The 14,611-nt window shown below is 39.9% G+C and overlaps 1 protein-coding gene across 4 annotated transcripts in view; it reads left to right on the top strand.

Moving 5' to 3' along the window:
* CD163 (CD163 molecule) overlaps window positions 1-14,611 on the top strand; it is a 36,329-nt gene that overhangs the window by 2,867 nt on the left and 18,851 nt on the right. For all 4 annotated transcript variants that reach the window (XR_005021539.1, XR_005021538.1, XM_036866412.1 and 1 more), the window contains exons 4-6: window positions 2,748-3,068; window positions 4,996-5,316; window positions 5,839-6,159. Coding sequence is in view for 2 of the 4 variants with exons in the window: in XM_036866412.1 (XP_036722307.1) it covers window positions 2,748-3,068; window positions 4,996-5,316; window positions 5,839-6,159 (963 nt within the window). In the remaining 2 variants the exon portion in view is untranslated. The remainder of the gene's footprint in view (window positions 1-2,747; window positions 3,069-4,995; window positions 5,317-5,838; window positions 6,160-14,611) is intronic.

The raw sequence follows: 14,611 nt of genomic DNA, 5'->3' as shown, positions 1-14,611 counted from the left end.
AATTTATAAAACATTTCATAAGTTTCATCTCACTTGCCCTTACAATAGCCCAGACCTTTCTGCTGACGAATCCCAAGGTCATGTTTCTGACCCAGTTCAGATTCCTGGGCTTCCAATTTCTCTTTGCTCATGTCATTGACCTTTATGCAACTTTATCACCACCCAGCCTTTCTATTAGAGATCATCTCCTCCATAGGACTGATTTTAGATAGGACTAATCTCTATCCAGGCATGGTGGTATAATGGGAGCAACAGAGGCTAGTATCTAGAAAATTGCTCAGCTGCTCATTAATGCTATTATTTTCAGCAAGTTGCTAAATCTTTCTAAACTTCAGTTTCTGAGCACCCAATGATATAATACATGTAAAGCTACTGGTACACTGGTAGGTAATAGATGTTAAAAATTAACATTAGTTTCCTCGTGGCTCACTGCCTCTCATTACCTAGACAACTCATTTCTCTTTCTTCTTCCTTCTCTTCCTCCATTCTTCTCCTCTTCCCCCTTCTTCTTCTCTTCTTCTTGTCTTTTTTTTTTTTTTTTTTTTTTTGGCTGTGTTGGGTCTTCGTTTCTGTGTGAGGGCCTTCTCCAGTTGCGGCGAGTGGGGGCCACTCTTCATCGTGGTGCGCGGGCCTCTCACTATCGCGGCCTCTCTTGCTGCGGAGCAGAGGCTCCAGACGCTCAGGCTCAGTAGTTGTGGCTCACGGGCCCAGTCGCTCCGCGGCATGTGGGATCCTCCCAGACCAGGGCTTGAACCCGTGTCCCCTGCATTGGCAGGTGGACCCTCAACCACTGCGCCACCAGGGAAGCCCTTCCTCTTGTCTTTTATTGTTAATCATTTTGCAGGGAAAGATAAGAAATAACAATTGTAACATCTACATCAAACATCCACAGCAAAGTTTAAAATGATAATAAATCTTGCCAGGCTCTTACTATAATTATTGCTGTCTATAGAGTTGACTGTTTAAGCTAAGACATCAACGTAGTACTTTTAGCTCGTGTTCTGTTTTTCATACCTTTACATAAGGATCCTTTATATAAGGATGACATTAATCAAACTTGGTTTTTGAAGTTTATACACCTAAACCTCCAACTGGTGCGTAATAATAGAAAGGGATGTGTAGCCACTCAGGGACTCATGAGTTTCATGAGGTTTCTGAGTTCATATTTCTGAGGTTTCAGAGTCTGTACTTCTGAAATTCTCTACCCTGGTCAATGATCAATCCTCAGAACATCTACTTGGGAAGTTCTATTATTATCACATGCATAATAGTAAAGAGGATAGACTCTGGTGCTAGATTGTTTTTTTGTTTGTTTGGGTTTTTTTTTGCATTCTGTCTCTACTGTTTTCTGGGTGTTTGATCCTGTGTCAATTATTTAACCTCAGTTTGCTTATCTGGGAAGTAGAGATAGTGGTAATGACACATAATGCTTAATGTTGCTGTGAAAACTGAAGATAGCATATGTAATACATTTGGAACAGCATATGCATATTTTGATTGTAAGCTATTATTATTATTCATGATACAAAATCTTGTTGAGCGGAGGTCCTTGCCTGGAGTTCAGTGCTTTTAAAATTGAATTACTTTTTCAAAAAAGAACTTCTAAGCATTTTATTCAACCACAAACAGTTTCTGGTTTTTAGGTGTCCCAAAATTTCATCCCAAGTCTCTTTTTCTCAGGTATTTTAGTCATCATAGAAAATCTAAGGATAGTGTATAGAGAGAATTTTCTTTATGAAAAAGCCATTCTTTGCTAAAAATGGTAGCAGGTGCTTCGGGGGAGGGAAAAGAAAGCTTTGATTCAGGAAAAAATTGGTAAGAAATAATCTTGATTAATTTTTTCCCCAATTTTTAATGTTTTTTAAAAATTTTATTTATTTATTTATTTTTGGCTGCATTGGGTCTTCATTGCTGTGCATGGGCTTTTCTCTAGTTGGGGCGAGCAGGGGCTACTCTTTGTTGCAGTGCACGGGCTTCTTATTGCGGTGGCTTCTCTTGCTGTGGAGCACGGGCTCTAGGCACGTGGGCTTCAGTAGCTGTGGCACGTGGGCTTCAGTAGCTGTGGCATGCAGCTTCAGTAGTTGTGGCTCACAGGCTTAGTTGCTCCACAGCATGTGGAATCTTCCCAGACCAGGGCTCAAACCTGTGTCCCCTGCATTGGCAGGCAGATTCTTAACCACTGCGCTACTAGGAAGTCCTAATGTTTAATGTTTTTGTATATTTTTTTGTATACCAATTTTGCAAACTATCATGCATGCTTATGCATTTTTTTTTTGCTTTTTCCTGTTTTCTAATTTCAAATTCAACTTCAAGCAATCATTCATGCTCTAAACTGATGGTCATAAAAAAAGAATAAAATAAAAATTTTAACTGTTCAACAAATGACTGGTTTGTCATTTTTGCTTCTTTGTAGTATGAACAAATTTTATTTTTTCAACCTTTTTAAATAAATACTTTGAGGCAAACGTATCTATTTCTACATAGAAGTGTTTATTATGCCTTAGTAATGGAAGGAAACAAAACAAAACACAAAGTAAAGTTTAATCTGTATAAGTTTTTTTACAGATTAATCATTGGTTCGTTTTCCAAAGATTAAAATTATCCAAAATGTGAACAGGGGCAGCATCCAAAATGAAGCATCATTTTTAAGGATAGGATCAAATCTCAACTGACTAGAGGAATATTATTTTCTGAAATCACTTCTGAATAAATATTACTTCTGAATCCTGGTCTTTTCAACGCTCTAGATGGATCTGATTTGGAGATGAGGCTGATGAATGGAGGAAACCGGTGCTCAGGAAGAATAGAGGTCAAATTCCAAGGACAGTGGGGAACTGTGTGTGACGATAACTTCAACATAGATCATGCTTCTGTGGTTTGTAAACAACTTGAATGTGGAAGTGCTGTCAGTTTCTCTGGTTCAGCTAATTTTGGAGAAGGTTCTGGACCAATCTGGTTTGATGATCTTGTATGCAATGGAAATGAGTCAGCTCTCTGGAACTGCAAACATGAAGGATGGGGAAAGCATAATTGCGATCATGCTGAGGATGCTGGAGTGATTTGCTTAGGTAAGGACTGGCCTGCGTTTTTTCTGTTCTCCATGAGAGGACAAAAAAAGGGGGTAAAAGTCTCAAAAGACTGAACTCCTAAAAACATAATGACGTCTGCTTCTTTTATCGCCTTATTATTACCTAATTTCAGGATGCAGTTCTGATACCTGTGGAATTTTTACCTTAACTGTAATTAGGATAAATAGGTTAGGGGGGAATGATGACAGTGAAACTGAGATCCAAGTCATGAGGGTAGAAGGAAGTGTTTAGAGAATAGTCCACTCCCCCCATCCCTCCAAAAAAAGAAAGAAAAAGAAAAAAAAGTTAACTGTTGAAAACAGGTTAGAATTTTGCTTTCTGGATGTTTTGGAGCACCCCACTTATCATCCTCTACCTACAAAAGTCTCCCCTTTAGCCATTTTGACCCACCCTTTCTTAAACCCACCTTTTCTTAAATTCACAGAATCAAATGATTAAAAAATTGGTTTCCTATTAAAACCTCACTTATGCTAGTGCTATGTTATGAGCAGGCACTGTGTCTGTCTAGAAACTTTCATGTTTCACGCTTGATTATGGGACAGGGACATGGCTTTGCGTGTGCAAGACTGTCACTCTCCTTTCTTCACTTGAGTGCCGAGTTTGAAGAAGACCTGGTAAGTCTTGAACCCCAGGGAATATTTAGGAAACTATAACTAGGGTAAAAATGTCCCTGTATTCAGCAGGTATTTTTTCTTCAAGTGAAGGAAATTCAATTCAGACTAACTTTAAAATGAGAGAATACTGACTCAGAAAACAGGGAAATCCAGGAGGTACAGTTGGCTCCATCCAAGCACTGCGCGGCTTGCGGAATCTTAGTTCCCCGACCAGGGATCGAAGCCCGGTCACGGCAGTGAAAGTTCTAACCACTGGACAGCCAGGGAATTCCCAAATTGGCTTTTTTCTTGTTGAATAATGTGACCATCTATAGTCTAAACCACAGAGAATGGGATTTCTACAGAAAAGATGGATTCTGTTAGCTGAAGAAAGTGAAAGGGATTTGGCATAGAAAAAACACAGTATGTACCTTCTGTTTTCCTTTACCCATCAAAATCTTTCTAGGTCCCCAATCAGCACGTTTCTTCTCAGTGTGTTTTATACATGCTGAGTAATCACAATAAACAGCAATTATGACAACAAAAACCAAAACTGCCTGAGGAAAAAAGCAATTTATTTATTATAAGATATTACTTAGAATCAAGTTCTGTTCTTTGAGGAATATTGATTGCGGGAAGTTGAAAGTAGTAATGGTGAGGGCCCTTTTCTCTTTGCTTTGTTTTTAAACTACAGAAGTGGTCAGAAAGGGGTCAGGCATGTAATACAAACCAGGTAGTCTGGGTAGGCAATGAAGTCAGAGGCAAAAGTGAGTATTGAGTATTGAGGCAAACTGGAGTGTGTAGGTCCCACCTAGACCTGCAAATATATATTTAAAAGGGAAAAAACCAAACAATTCCAACAAAAAATCTGTGGTGATCAAACAAGCAAATCTCTAGATAAATTTCAGTCCCTGGGCCTCCCGTTAGGAACTCTTCCTATAATGCATTCTCTCCATAGTGAAAAGCCTTGTCTTCTTTTTTTTATTTTTATTTTTATTGATTGATTGATTGATCTTTTCCATTATGGTTTATTACGAGATATTGAATATATTTCTCTGTGCTATACAATAGGACCTTGTTGTTTATCCGTATAATAGTTTGCATCTGCTAGTCCTAAACTTCCAATCCGTAAAAAGTCCTGTCTTCTTGCCTTATCCACTCCTCCTTCCATCTTTAACGATTTTCAGTAGTAATATATCACTGTTTTCTCCATCTCTCCTTATATCTCCCCCTCAACTCATCTCAGGTATAGCTGTTTAGAGTGCCTTCGTTCTTGTTTCTTTATCACTGACTTGTTTTGTTTCCTCTTACAGAGGGAGCAGACCTGAGCCTGAGACTGGTAGATGGAGTCACTGAATGTTCAGGAAGATTAGAAGTGAAATTCCAAGGAGAATGGGGGACAGTGTGTGACGATGGCTGGGATAGTAACGATGCCGCTGTGGCATGTAAGCAACTGGGATGTCCAACTGCCGTCACTGCCATTGGTCGAGTCAACGCCAGTGAAGGAATTGGACACATTTGGCTTGACAGTGTTTCCTGCCATGGACATGAGTCTGCTCTCTGGCAATGTAAACACCAAGAATGGGGAAAGCATTATTGCAATCATAATGAAGATGCTGGTGTGACGTGTTCTGGTAAGTTAAAACAAAACAAAACAAAAAGAAAAACAGAGGAGGAAGGACCTGTGTTCTTTAGGAGGAGGAATAGGTGTGAGATGTGAGAGAGAGAAATATCTAATAATTTCCTTGTTGGGAATTCTTTTACAGTTGTGAGGAATCTTTAACACATTCTTTATATGACTAGTTTGGTGGGTCCTCTGACTCTATTTTCTATAATAATTTTTCCGACCGCTATTAGGGACCACACTTCAAATTCTAAATCTACCTGGAGCTCCAAAAGACAAAATGATGTAGGTCTTTTCTTTATATCTGATTTGCTCATATTTTTTAGCCACTGACAATTTTTATTAAGTTTTGAAACTGTAATCCCATTTCTAACAAAATTCATGGTCTATACTGGCTCTTCAAAAAGCCAGGAGATGGGTAAGCCAGAATTTCCAGTGTCTCAGTATTTGGGAAGGAACAAGATTTTTAAAATACCCTTTGGGAGCTAACCTCCATATGTATCTGTGACCTAAGTTTATGTTTCTTTTGCAGATGGATCAGATCTGGGACTGAGACTTAAAGGTGGAGGCAGCCACTGTGCTGGGACAGTGGAGGTGGAAATTCAGAAATTGATAGGGAAAGTGTGTGACAGAGGCTGGGGACTGAAAGAAGCTGATGTGGTTTGCAGGCAGCTGGGATGTGGATCTGCGCTCAAAACATCCTATCAAGCTTATTCCAAAATTAAGGCAACAAACACATGGCTGTTTTTAAGCAGCTGTAATGGAAATGAAACTTCTCTTTGGGACTGCAAGAATTGGCAATGGGGTGGACTTAGTTGTGATCACTATGATGAAGCCAAAGTTACCTGCTCAGGTAAGACTTTCAATCAGCGTGTTAAGAAGTTGCATTCTAATTTTATTCTTTTACGTGTAGCTGTCCAGTTTTCCCAGCACATCTTATTGAAGAGACTGTCTTTTTTCCATTGTATATTCTTGCCTCCTTAGTCATAGATTAGATGATCATAGGTGTGTGGGTTTATTTCTGGGCTCTCTATCCTGTTCTATTGATCTATGTGTCTGGTTTTGTGCCAGTACCATACTCTTTTGTTGACTGTAGCTTTGTAGTATAGTCTGAAGTCAAGGATCCTAATTCCTCCATTCCTCCAGAATGATTCCTATCATTCCTTAATGATAGGGATTGCATTAAATTTGTAGATTGCTTTGGGTAGTATGGTCATTTTAACCATATTGATGCTTCCAGTCCAGAAACACAGTATATCTTTCCACCTGTTTGAGTCATCTTCAATTTCTTTCATCAGTGTCTTACAGTTTTCTGAGTACAGGTCTTTTGCTTCCTTAGGTAGGTTTATTCCTAGGTATTTTATTCTTTTTTATGTGATGGTAAATGGGATTGTTTCCTCAATTTCTCTTTCTGATAGTTCATTGCTAGTGCATAGAAATGCAACAGATTTCTGTATATTAATTTTGTATCCTGCAACTTTACCGAATTCGTTGATGAGTTCTAGTAGTTTTTTGGTGGCGTCTTTAGGACTTTCTATATACAGTATCATGTCATCTGCAAACAGTGACAGTATTACTTCTTCCTTTCCAGTTTGGATTCCTTCTATTTCTTTCTCTTGTCTGATTGCTGTTCCTAGAACTTTAGATACTATGTTGAATAAAAATGGCAAGAGTTGGCATCCTTGCCTTTGTTCCTGATCTTAGAGGAAATGCTTTCAGCTTTTCACCATTGCGTTTGATATCAGGTAGATTGCCTATCTGCACTTCACTTAGTTCTTATTCTGGAGTTTTATCTTGTTCCTTTGTTTGCAACATGTTCCTCTGTTGCCTCATTTTGCCTAACTTGCTGTTTTCAGTTCTACATATCTGGTAGATTGGTTACATTTCCCAACCTTAGAGAAATGGCCTTCTGTGGGAAATGTCCTATGCTTTCAGCAGCACACTCCCCTCTGGTCACCAGAGCTATATGCTCTAGGGGTGCCCCCCATGTTGACTGCACAAGTCCTTCTGATGTGGTTGGCATGGGGTAGCTGGCTGCAGAGACCAGGGGTGTCCCAGGACTAGTGCTGTTTCACTGTGAGTTGAGCCAAGTTCTACAATGGGTGATTGCAGAGCCAGGGTTCTCAGATCTAGTGTCATACTGCTGGTGGGTGGAGCTTGTTCCTGACATGGCTGGCTGTGGGTTCTGGGGTGTCCCAAAGCTAGTGTTGGCCTGCTGGTAAGTGGAGCTGGTTCCTGGGGCAGATGGCTGAGGGGTCCAACATGTCTCAGAGTTGGTGTCCACCTGCTTGTCAGTGGGACCAATGTCCAAGGGATCCTGGGGCTGGTGCCCACCTACTGGTGCATGAAGCCATATCCTGGGGCTAATGCCAGCCACTGGAAGGCAGACAGGTCCTGGGGTCCCAGCTATAGGGCCCAGGAATCCCAGAGCTGGTGTTGGCTTGCTGATGGACAGGGCCAGGGTCCCAGGGGTGCTGGTACTGGCCTCCTGGTGGGTGGGCTGTGTCCTGACAAGGCAGGTTGTGGGGCTACGGTGGTCCTAGGGCTGGGGTCTGTCCACTGGGGGATAAGGCTTGTCCCAGGGCTAGCACCAACCCTCTGGTGGGTGGAGCTGGGTCCCAGGGTCTCTGGCTGCAGGGCCCAGGGTTCCAGGAGCTGATGTTGGCCTGCTGGTAGGCAGGGCCAAGGCCCAGGGTGTCCCCAGGCTAGTGTCAGCTCACTGCTGGGTGGAGCCGGGTCCCAAGGGCTCTGGCTGCAGGGCCCTGGGGATCCCAGGGTTGGTTTGTCAGCCCACTGAGGGCAAGGCTGGAGCCCAGGGAGTCCTGGGGATGGTGCCTGCCCACTGGTGGGTGGAGCTCGGTCCCAGGGTCTCTGGCTGCAGGGCCCTAGCAGTCCCTGCACTCGTGCCGGCCCACTGTTGTGTGGGGCTAGGTCCTGGGCCCTCTGGTGGGCAGGGCCATGTTCCAGGGTAGCTGTGGGCTCAGGATGTCTCAAGAAGCCTGCCTGCTGGTAGGGGCAGTAGTGGGGGAGGGGTGTCGCTGCCTGATAAATTGCTTGGTCTCAGGTGTCTCAGTACTGGTGCTGACAGGCTGGTAAGTGGGTCTGGGTCCTGGTGCTAATAAGCTAAAGAGAGGATTCCAAAAATGACTTTTTCTAACACCAGTATCCTTGTGGTAGAATGAGCTCCCCACAATGACTGCTGCCAGTGTCTATGTTCTCAGGGTGAACTCCAGTCACCTCCTGCCTCTCCGGGAGGCTCTCCAAGATCAGCAGGTGGAGCTGACTCAGGCTCCTTTCAAATTACTGCTTCTGCCCCGGGTCCCGGAGAGGGTGAGATTTTGTGTGTGTCCTTTATGAGTGGAGTCTCTATTTCCCACAACCCTCGGCTCTCCCAAAAGTAAGCCCTGCTGGCCTTCAAAGCCAAACGTTCTGGGGGTGCAGGACCCCTGGGCTTGTCTTCCTGGTGCAGGATCCCTGGGCTGGGGAGCCCGATGTGAGACTTAACTTCTCGAGTTGGATGCTTAATTAATTTTGATTCTTTCCTGTTTATTAATATAACCATTTGAGGTTATAGGTTTTCCACTGAGTGTACCAGTAGCTATATCGTATAACTGATGAATTGATGCTCTGTGACTCTGGGACACAGAACTTCCTATGACTGTTCTGTAGTCGTTGTGAATTGCTCTTTTTAGTATTATAAGGTTTCCATCTTTTATGGTTGAACAATTTTTTTTTTTCTGGCTATGCCACACAGCTTGTGGGATCTTAGTTCCCCGACCAGGGATTGAACCCACGCCCTCGGCAGTGAAAGCGAGGAGTCCTAACCACTGGACTGCCAGGAAATTCCCAAAAAATTTTTGTTCTGAATCAAATTTGTCTGATATTAATATCTCACCTGTTGCTTTATTTTCTATTCTCTTACTTTCAACCTTTACAAATAATTTTGTTCCAGGTGCATCACTTGTACTCATAATAGAATTGGGATTTATGTTGAAAAGGACTCTGATAGAGTTACTTTTTTTGAAATGGGAGATGTATTTGACCTTAAGTTAGTCATATTATGCATTATTATGTTGTCATATTATATATACATAATATTTATTGTCGTGTAATATGCTACAACTGAAAACATATTTCACTCTATGACCTTTATGGGGCCTTTGCATGTGTTTGGGAATGTGTAAGCATATTTGTATGTCTGATAATTTCCTTCTAAATTTAGAAAGGGTTGTCTATTTTCTTATTAATTTATTTTATTTAATTAGTATGAAGTTCAGCTGCAACTACAAGAAAAACCACCTGAGTGGCTAAAGAAAAAAAAATTTTTTTTCTCATTTAAAATAAGTCAAATAGGTAAGAAGTTTAAGGCTGCTTGGGTGGTGCTGTGGTCACCAAGAAACACCTAGAGTTGTTCTTCTGCAGTAATTATCAAATCCTACTGGACAAGAATAATGAGTTGCCCTGCAAATGATGACATGTGTTGGTGAGCCAGTTTGATAGACCAGGATCTGCCCTCTGAGAAGCTGCTCTCTGCGCACTATCCTTCATGAGCCCAGGCGCTCTTCTCAGGGCAGTACTCCTAGTGCGTTGTTCTCATAGTCAATTCTGAGTTCAGTCTGGAGAGTATACCTGTCCGGGGGCTGCACATCTTTCACAACCCACTTTCTGCTGATACTGATTTAGGGACCCTTGGATTGCTTTTAGGGTTGAGTAATCATAAGCCGATGTCGGCTGCCCTCAAAGTCAGCAAAAAATTCTCTCCAAACTTAGTAGGCTTCTAGTCTGTTTTGCTTTAATCCAATGCCATGTGAAAGTAACAACAAAGAATAAATTACGTACTTTGATCTATCCTGTGACCAGGTCCTTCCTCTTAATTTATTGGCCACTGCCCTAAGGTCATTTGAAACCCTGTGTTTGGAAAGGCAAGACCTAAATCCTGTCTCTGCTGGTAGGCTCATTGTCTTTGTATGGAGAGCATCAATTTTATTGTCTGCTAAATCCACAATTTTATCACCACCTTAATTTAGGGGACAGGATACGTAGGGTTTGTTTTTCTTCAATCCTGTTAAGTTCCAAATTATAGGACTCTCAATTAACTACATATAGTAGCTGCAGGCAGAAGATGTCTCCCTCATGAAATTAGTATTTATCCTTCCATTTCTTCTTGCAGTCTAGCTGCTTCTAGTCTGAGCTCATCTCTCTCTTAAGTGTTAAAAGTGGCAAGGAGGATTCATGTCATGTCAACATTCTGATATTTTTCTTTTTTTATACCTTTATAAAAGTATACTTTTCTTTTTTTACACTTTCCCCAATATGTTCTCAAATTTTTCAGCTTTAGTAAGCAGATGGTTTTCTTTTCAAGGTGACATTTGTCCAAATATCTTACCATGGATAACATGACTTATTAGCTTTCCAGCCTACAATATCTGAGTCATTAGTATATTCTGCCCATGAATTCCATTCAACCACATCCAAAATTTAGGTTTTATTACTAGAGTACCTCACTTATGATAACACATTCTGAATTATTTAGGATTCTACTAAGCTGCCTATAATAGAAATCGCAAATAGCATAAATCTGCAACTTAAGGTGGACCCCTCTCTTTACAAAATTATATTTTTGTTTGCTATCTGCCGTATGTGCACTTTGCTTCCTTTTGTAAACTCTCTTACTATATTTCTGTAGCTTTTTGGAAGCTCTTCTATTAATACTTATTTTGGGGCCTAGATTTTAGCTCTCTCCTTGTTTTTCTAGAAATAGAGTTTGTAATTTTATTTTTTGATTTACTTGATACTTTCAGAAGATTTCTAGGAAAAAATTATGGAAATATTGTCTCTGTGCCTGTCAAGTTCAAACTATGGATTCCATAATCTGTTCAAATTCTTAGACTTTTATAAAGCACAAGGTTTTATGGATGATAGGGGCCAGAACTCAGTAAAGCTGGAAGACTAGAAAGACAAAGTAACAATTTATCCCTGACACATAGTTTAGACAAGCCAGCTACAAAGAGGTCTAAGAATTTTGGCCACAGAATTGCTTTGAATCCCAGACCTTTTGTTTGTGATGACTGTATATTTGCTGTAGAGGACATCTGAACCTAAGAAATGGTTCATTTGAGTTGTGTTTTATTTTACTAAAGTCTAAAAAATAATTTTGAGACTAGAATGATTTATACTTCTTCAGAGTCTGGAAAGGAATAAATGATGAAAATGTATCAATGCTTCTTTAAAGCATATTGTGTATTTTATCTATTACTAAACAAAAGGAAGTAACTCTAATTATTTCTTATATTTGTTCTTCATTTCTCCATTTCTTCATTTATTCATTTCTACAGAAAGAAATTAATACAGATTCAGTTATTGATGTCAGGGAAAGTTTAACTTATTGATTAAAGGAGATAAATCCAGGCACAAAAATTCAATTAATGGCTTTTATGTTAAAATGCACTCATAGGTTTAACAGGAAAAAAAAATCCCTTAAAGGGGTAAATTACCAATATTCTAACCATGTACACAGAGTAAATGGTATAAGGAAGCCAATCTGTGGTACGGATTAATGCGTTACTAGCAGATTCATGAAATAAAGGCTGAGGATACAGTCTCCAAGACATTTCTGGGTGGAAGAATGTCTCTTTTGCCCTGGACTCAAATATTTTATGACAAATGAAATAAGAGGATACTTACAGAAGGGACTTGTTTTCAAGTGCTTCACAAGTTTTCACCATTAAAGAGAAAGTTATTTGTTTTTGCTTTTTTTTGGTTGGGGGGAGGTTGTTTTTTCACTGGTTGTGTTTTATTTTGTTCAAGATTGATCTAGATGAGAGAGCAAGAGGTTAAAGGAAAGCTGAATTTGGCTCAATCTAAGAAACTGTTTTTATTCAAAGGTTTAGGTCTGTCCAAAAGTGGAATAGGATTATATGAATAGTAGCTAATGATATCTTGGAGGAATGTCATGCTCAAATAATGATTCAACAAGATTAAGTCAAGGACTTGACTCAAGAATCTTTCACTACTTGTGTTGTAGAGGCATTATTTGCTTTAAAGTCTTAGCTGTGTTTAGAAAGCAACGTGTTCTTCAACTCAAATTTGGATGGAACTTGCTTTGTACATATTTAATGGATAAGTGGTGAAAGTTTTGCATGCTGAGTTATTCTATGCTTCTATAATAGAGAATATAGTCAGATCTAGAACACTTTAGGAAATTGGCAAGGGCTGATAGTATATCTGTGTCATGCTGATAGTAGTGTTGAGGGATCGTAAAAATTAGTGATATTTAACAGCAGGCATCTCTAAAAGACTTATGCCTTTTAGAAAGTCCAATTTCATATGCATTTCCTTCCTTTCCTCTCTTTTAAGATGAATTAAAGGAAATAGTTTGCATCTCGCACGTAACTTGAATTACCGCTGAGGATGTTAAAAGAAACTCACACTTGTCTTGATGAGTGTGATCTCAACCTGGCAAAGAATGTCCTTAAAAGCTGAGCCCCATTTCTTCAGCTTTATTTCTGGTGTGTCTTTTCATTACGTTTTAAATTCCAACCATGGTAAATTATCCATAATTTCTCAATTACATCATGTTATTTCATGACTGTATTCTTTAAATGCCATATCACACAATATTTACTTGGCAAACTCCTCATCTTTTTATCAAACTCAGTTCAGATTTAATAGAGCTGATGACTCCTTCATTTGTTGTTAGTTTTGTATCTAAAATATGTATCTAGTTTTGGACTCAAATTATTATTTGAACATGTATATCTTCTACTAAATTATGTGTTCTTGAGGGAGAGAGCAATTAATGAGAAACTGAGCAGTCTTGAAAAGAAGTAACTTTTTCCCAGGTACATAAGGTTGGGAAATACATAATAAGTCAAGAAAAAAGTGTCTGCAGAGGTACAGAAGCTTAAGAAAGCATATTTAGGCTGAGGTGTCAGGTATGATTGGTAGAGTAATAGTTGTTAAGGCTTTTCAGGTGACATCATAGAGTATTTTCAAGTATGCTAAGAAAACAGTGCTTATTATCCCCCCTTAATTTGAATAGCTGGGTGATATTGGGGAAGCTGCCAAAGCTCTCTGTGCTGCAATTTCCTCAAAAGAAAAAAATGGTGATAATAATAATATCTACTCCCTCATGGGAATTATACAGCAAGTGATCAATACATGTTAGCTACTGTGGTTATGATTATTATTAGTAGTATTAGAATTATCTATCCTCACTGATAGACTGAACTCTGTGCCCATCCAAATGCCTAAAATATTGTAGGTGCTTAATAATATTTGTTAAAAAGATAAATTATTATATAAGTAGTAAAGAAACACTGACTTACCTTGAAGACAAAGAAATTATGTGAAAATATTTGAACTTTAATAATACACTCATGGCCATGGTGTAGATTTATTGGAAAGAGGATTTAGAAGCTAGGAGACCACTTAGGAAGCTATTGCAAAAGTCTACATAACAGGGCTTCCCTGGTGGCACAGTGCTTAAGAATCCGCCTGCCAATGCAGGGGACACGGGTTCGATCCCTGGTCGGGGAACTAAGATCCCACATGCCGCAGGGCAACTATGCCCGCGCGCCACAACTACTGAGCCTGCGCTCTAGAGCCCATGAGCCACAACTACTGAAGACCGTGTACCTAGAGCCCGTGCTCTGCAACAAGAGAAGCCACTGCAATGTGAAGCCCGCGCACCGCAACGAAGAGCAGCCCCCGCTCGCCGCAACTAGAGAAAAGCCAGTGTGCAGCAACGAAGACCCAACGCAGCGAAAAATAAATAAATTAAATAAATAAATAAAAAGTCTACATGACATATGATGACAAATTACATCAAAGTAACGATAAATATGGAGGAAAAATATGCTGGAGGACTGACACATGCTGGTGGCTTCTACATGTGCAGTGTATTGTAGGGGATCAAGATTCTAGGCTCTCTAGTATACTGCCTGGCTTCAAATCCTGGCCCTTCACTAATTTGCTGCGCGACCTTAGCAAATTACCACAGTTTTCTATGTTTCAATTTCCTTGTCTGTAAAACTGGAATGTTATTAATAGTTATACCCTAAGGCAATTGTAAGGATGAAATAATGTTTGTTAAATACTTACTAAAATGCCATATATATATATACACACAAAATAAGTGTTCACTTTAATATTCACTACTATCATTATTACCATTATTTATGGGGAGTTAAAAAGGAGGTTCAATTTCAGGTGATTCTAATTTGGTCCTGGATACCATTAATTGAGTAAGGAATACTGTGGGCTTGTCAGTACATAATTCATTCAATTTTGAACACCTTAAGTTC

This window comes from Balaenoptera musculus, chromosome 10 (assembly GCF_009873245.2).
Source record: "Balaenoptera musculus isolate JJ_BM4_2016_0621 chromosome 10, mBalMus1.pri.v3, whole genome shotgun sequence".
NCBI lineage: Eukaryota > Metazoa > Chordata > Mammalia > Artiodactyla > Balaenopteridae > Balaenoptera > Balaenoptera musculus.
This window is presented reverse-complemented; position numbering and strand designations above follow the sequence as displayed.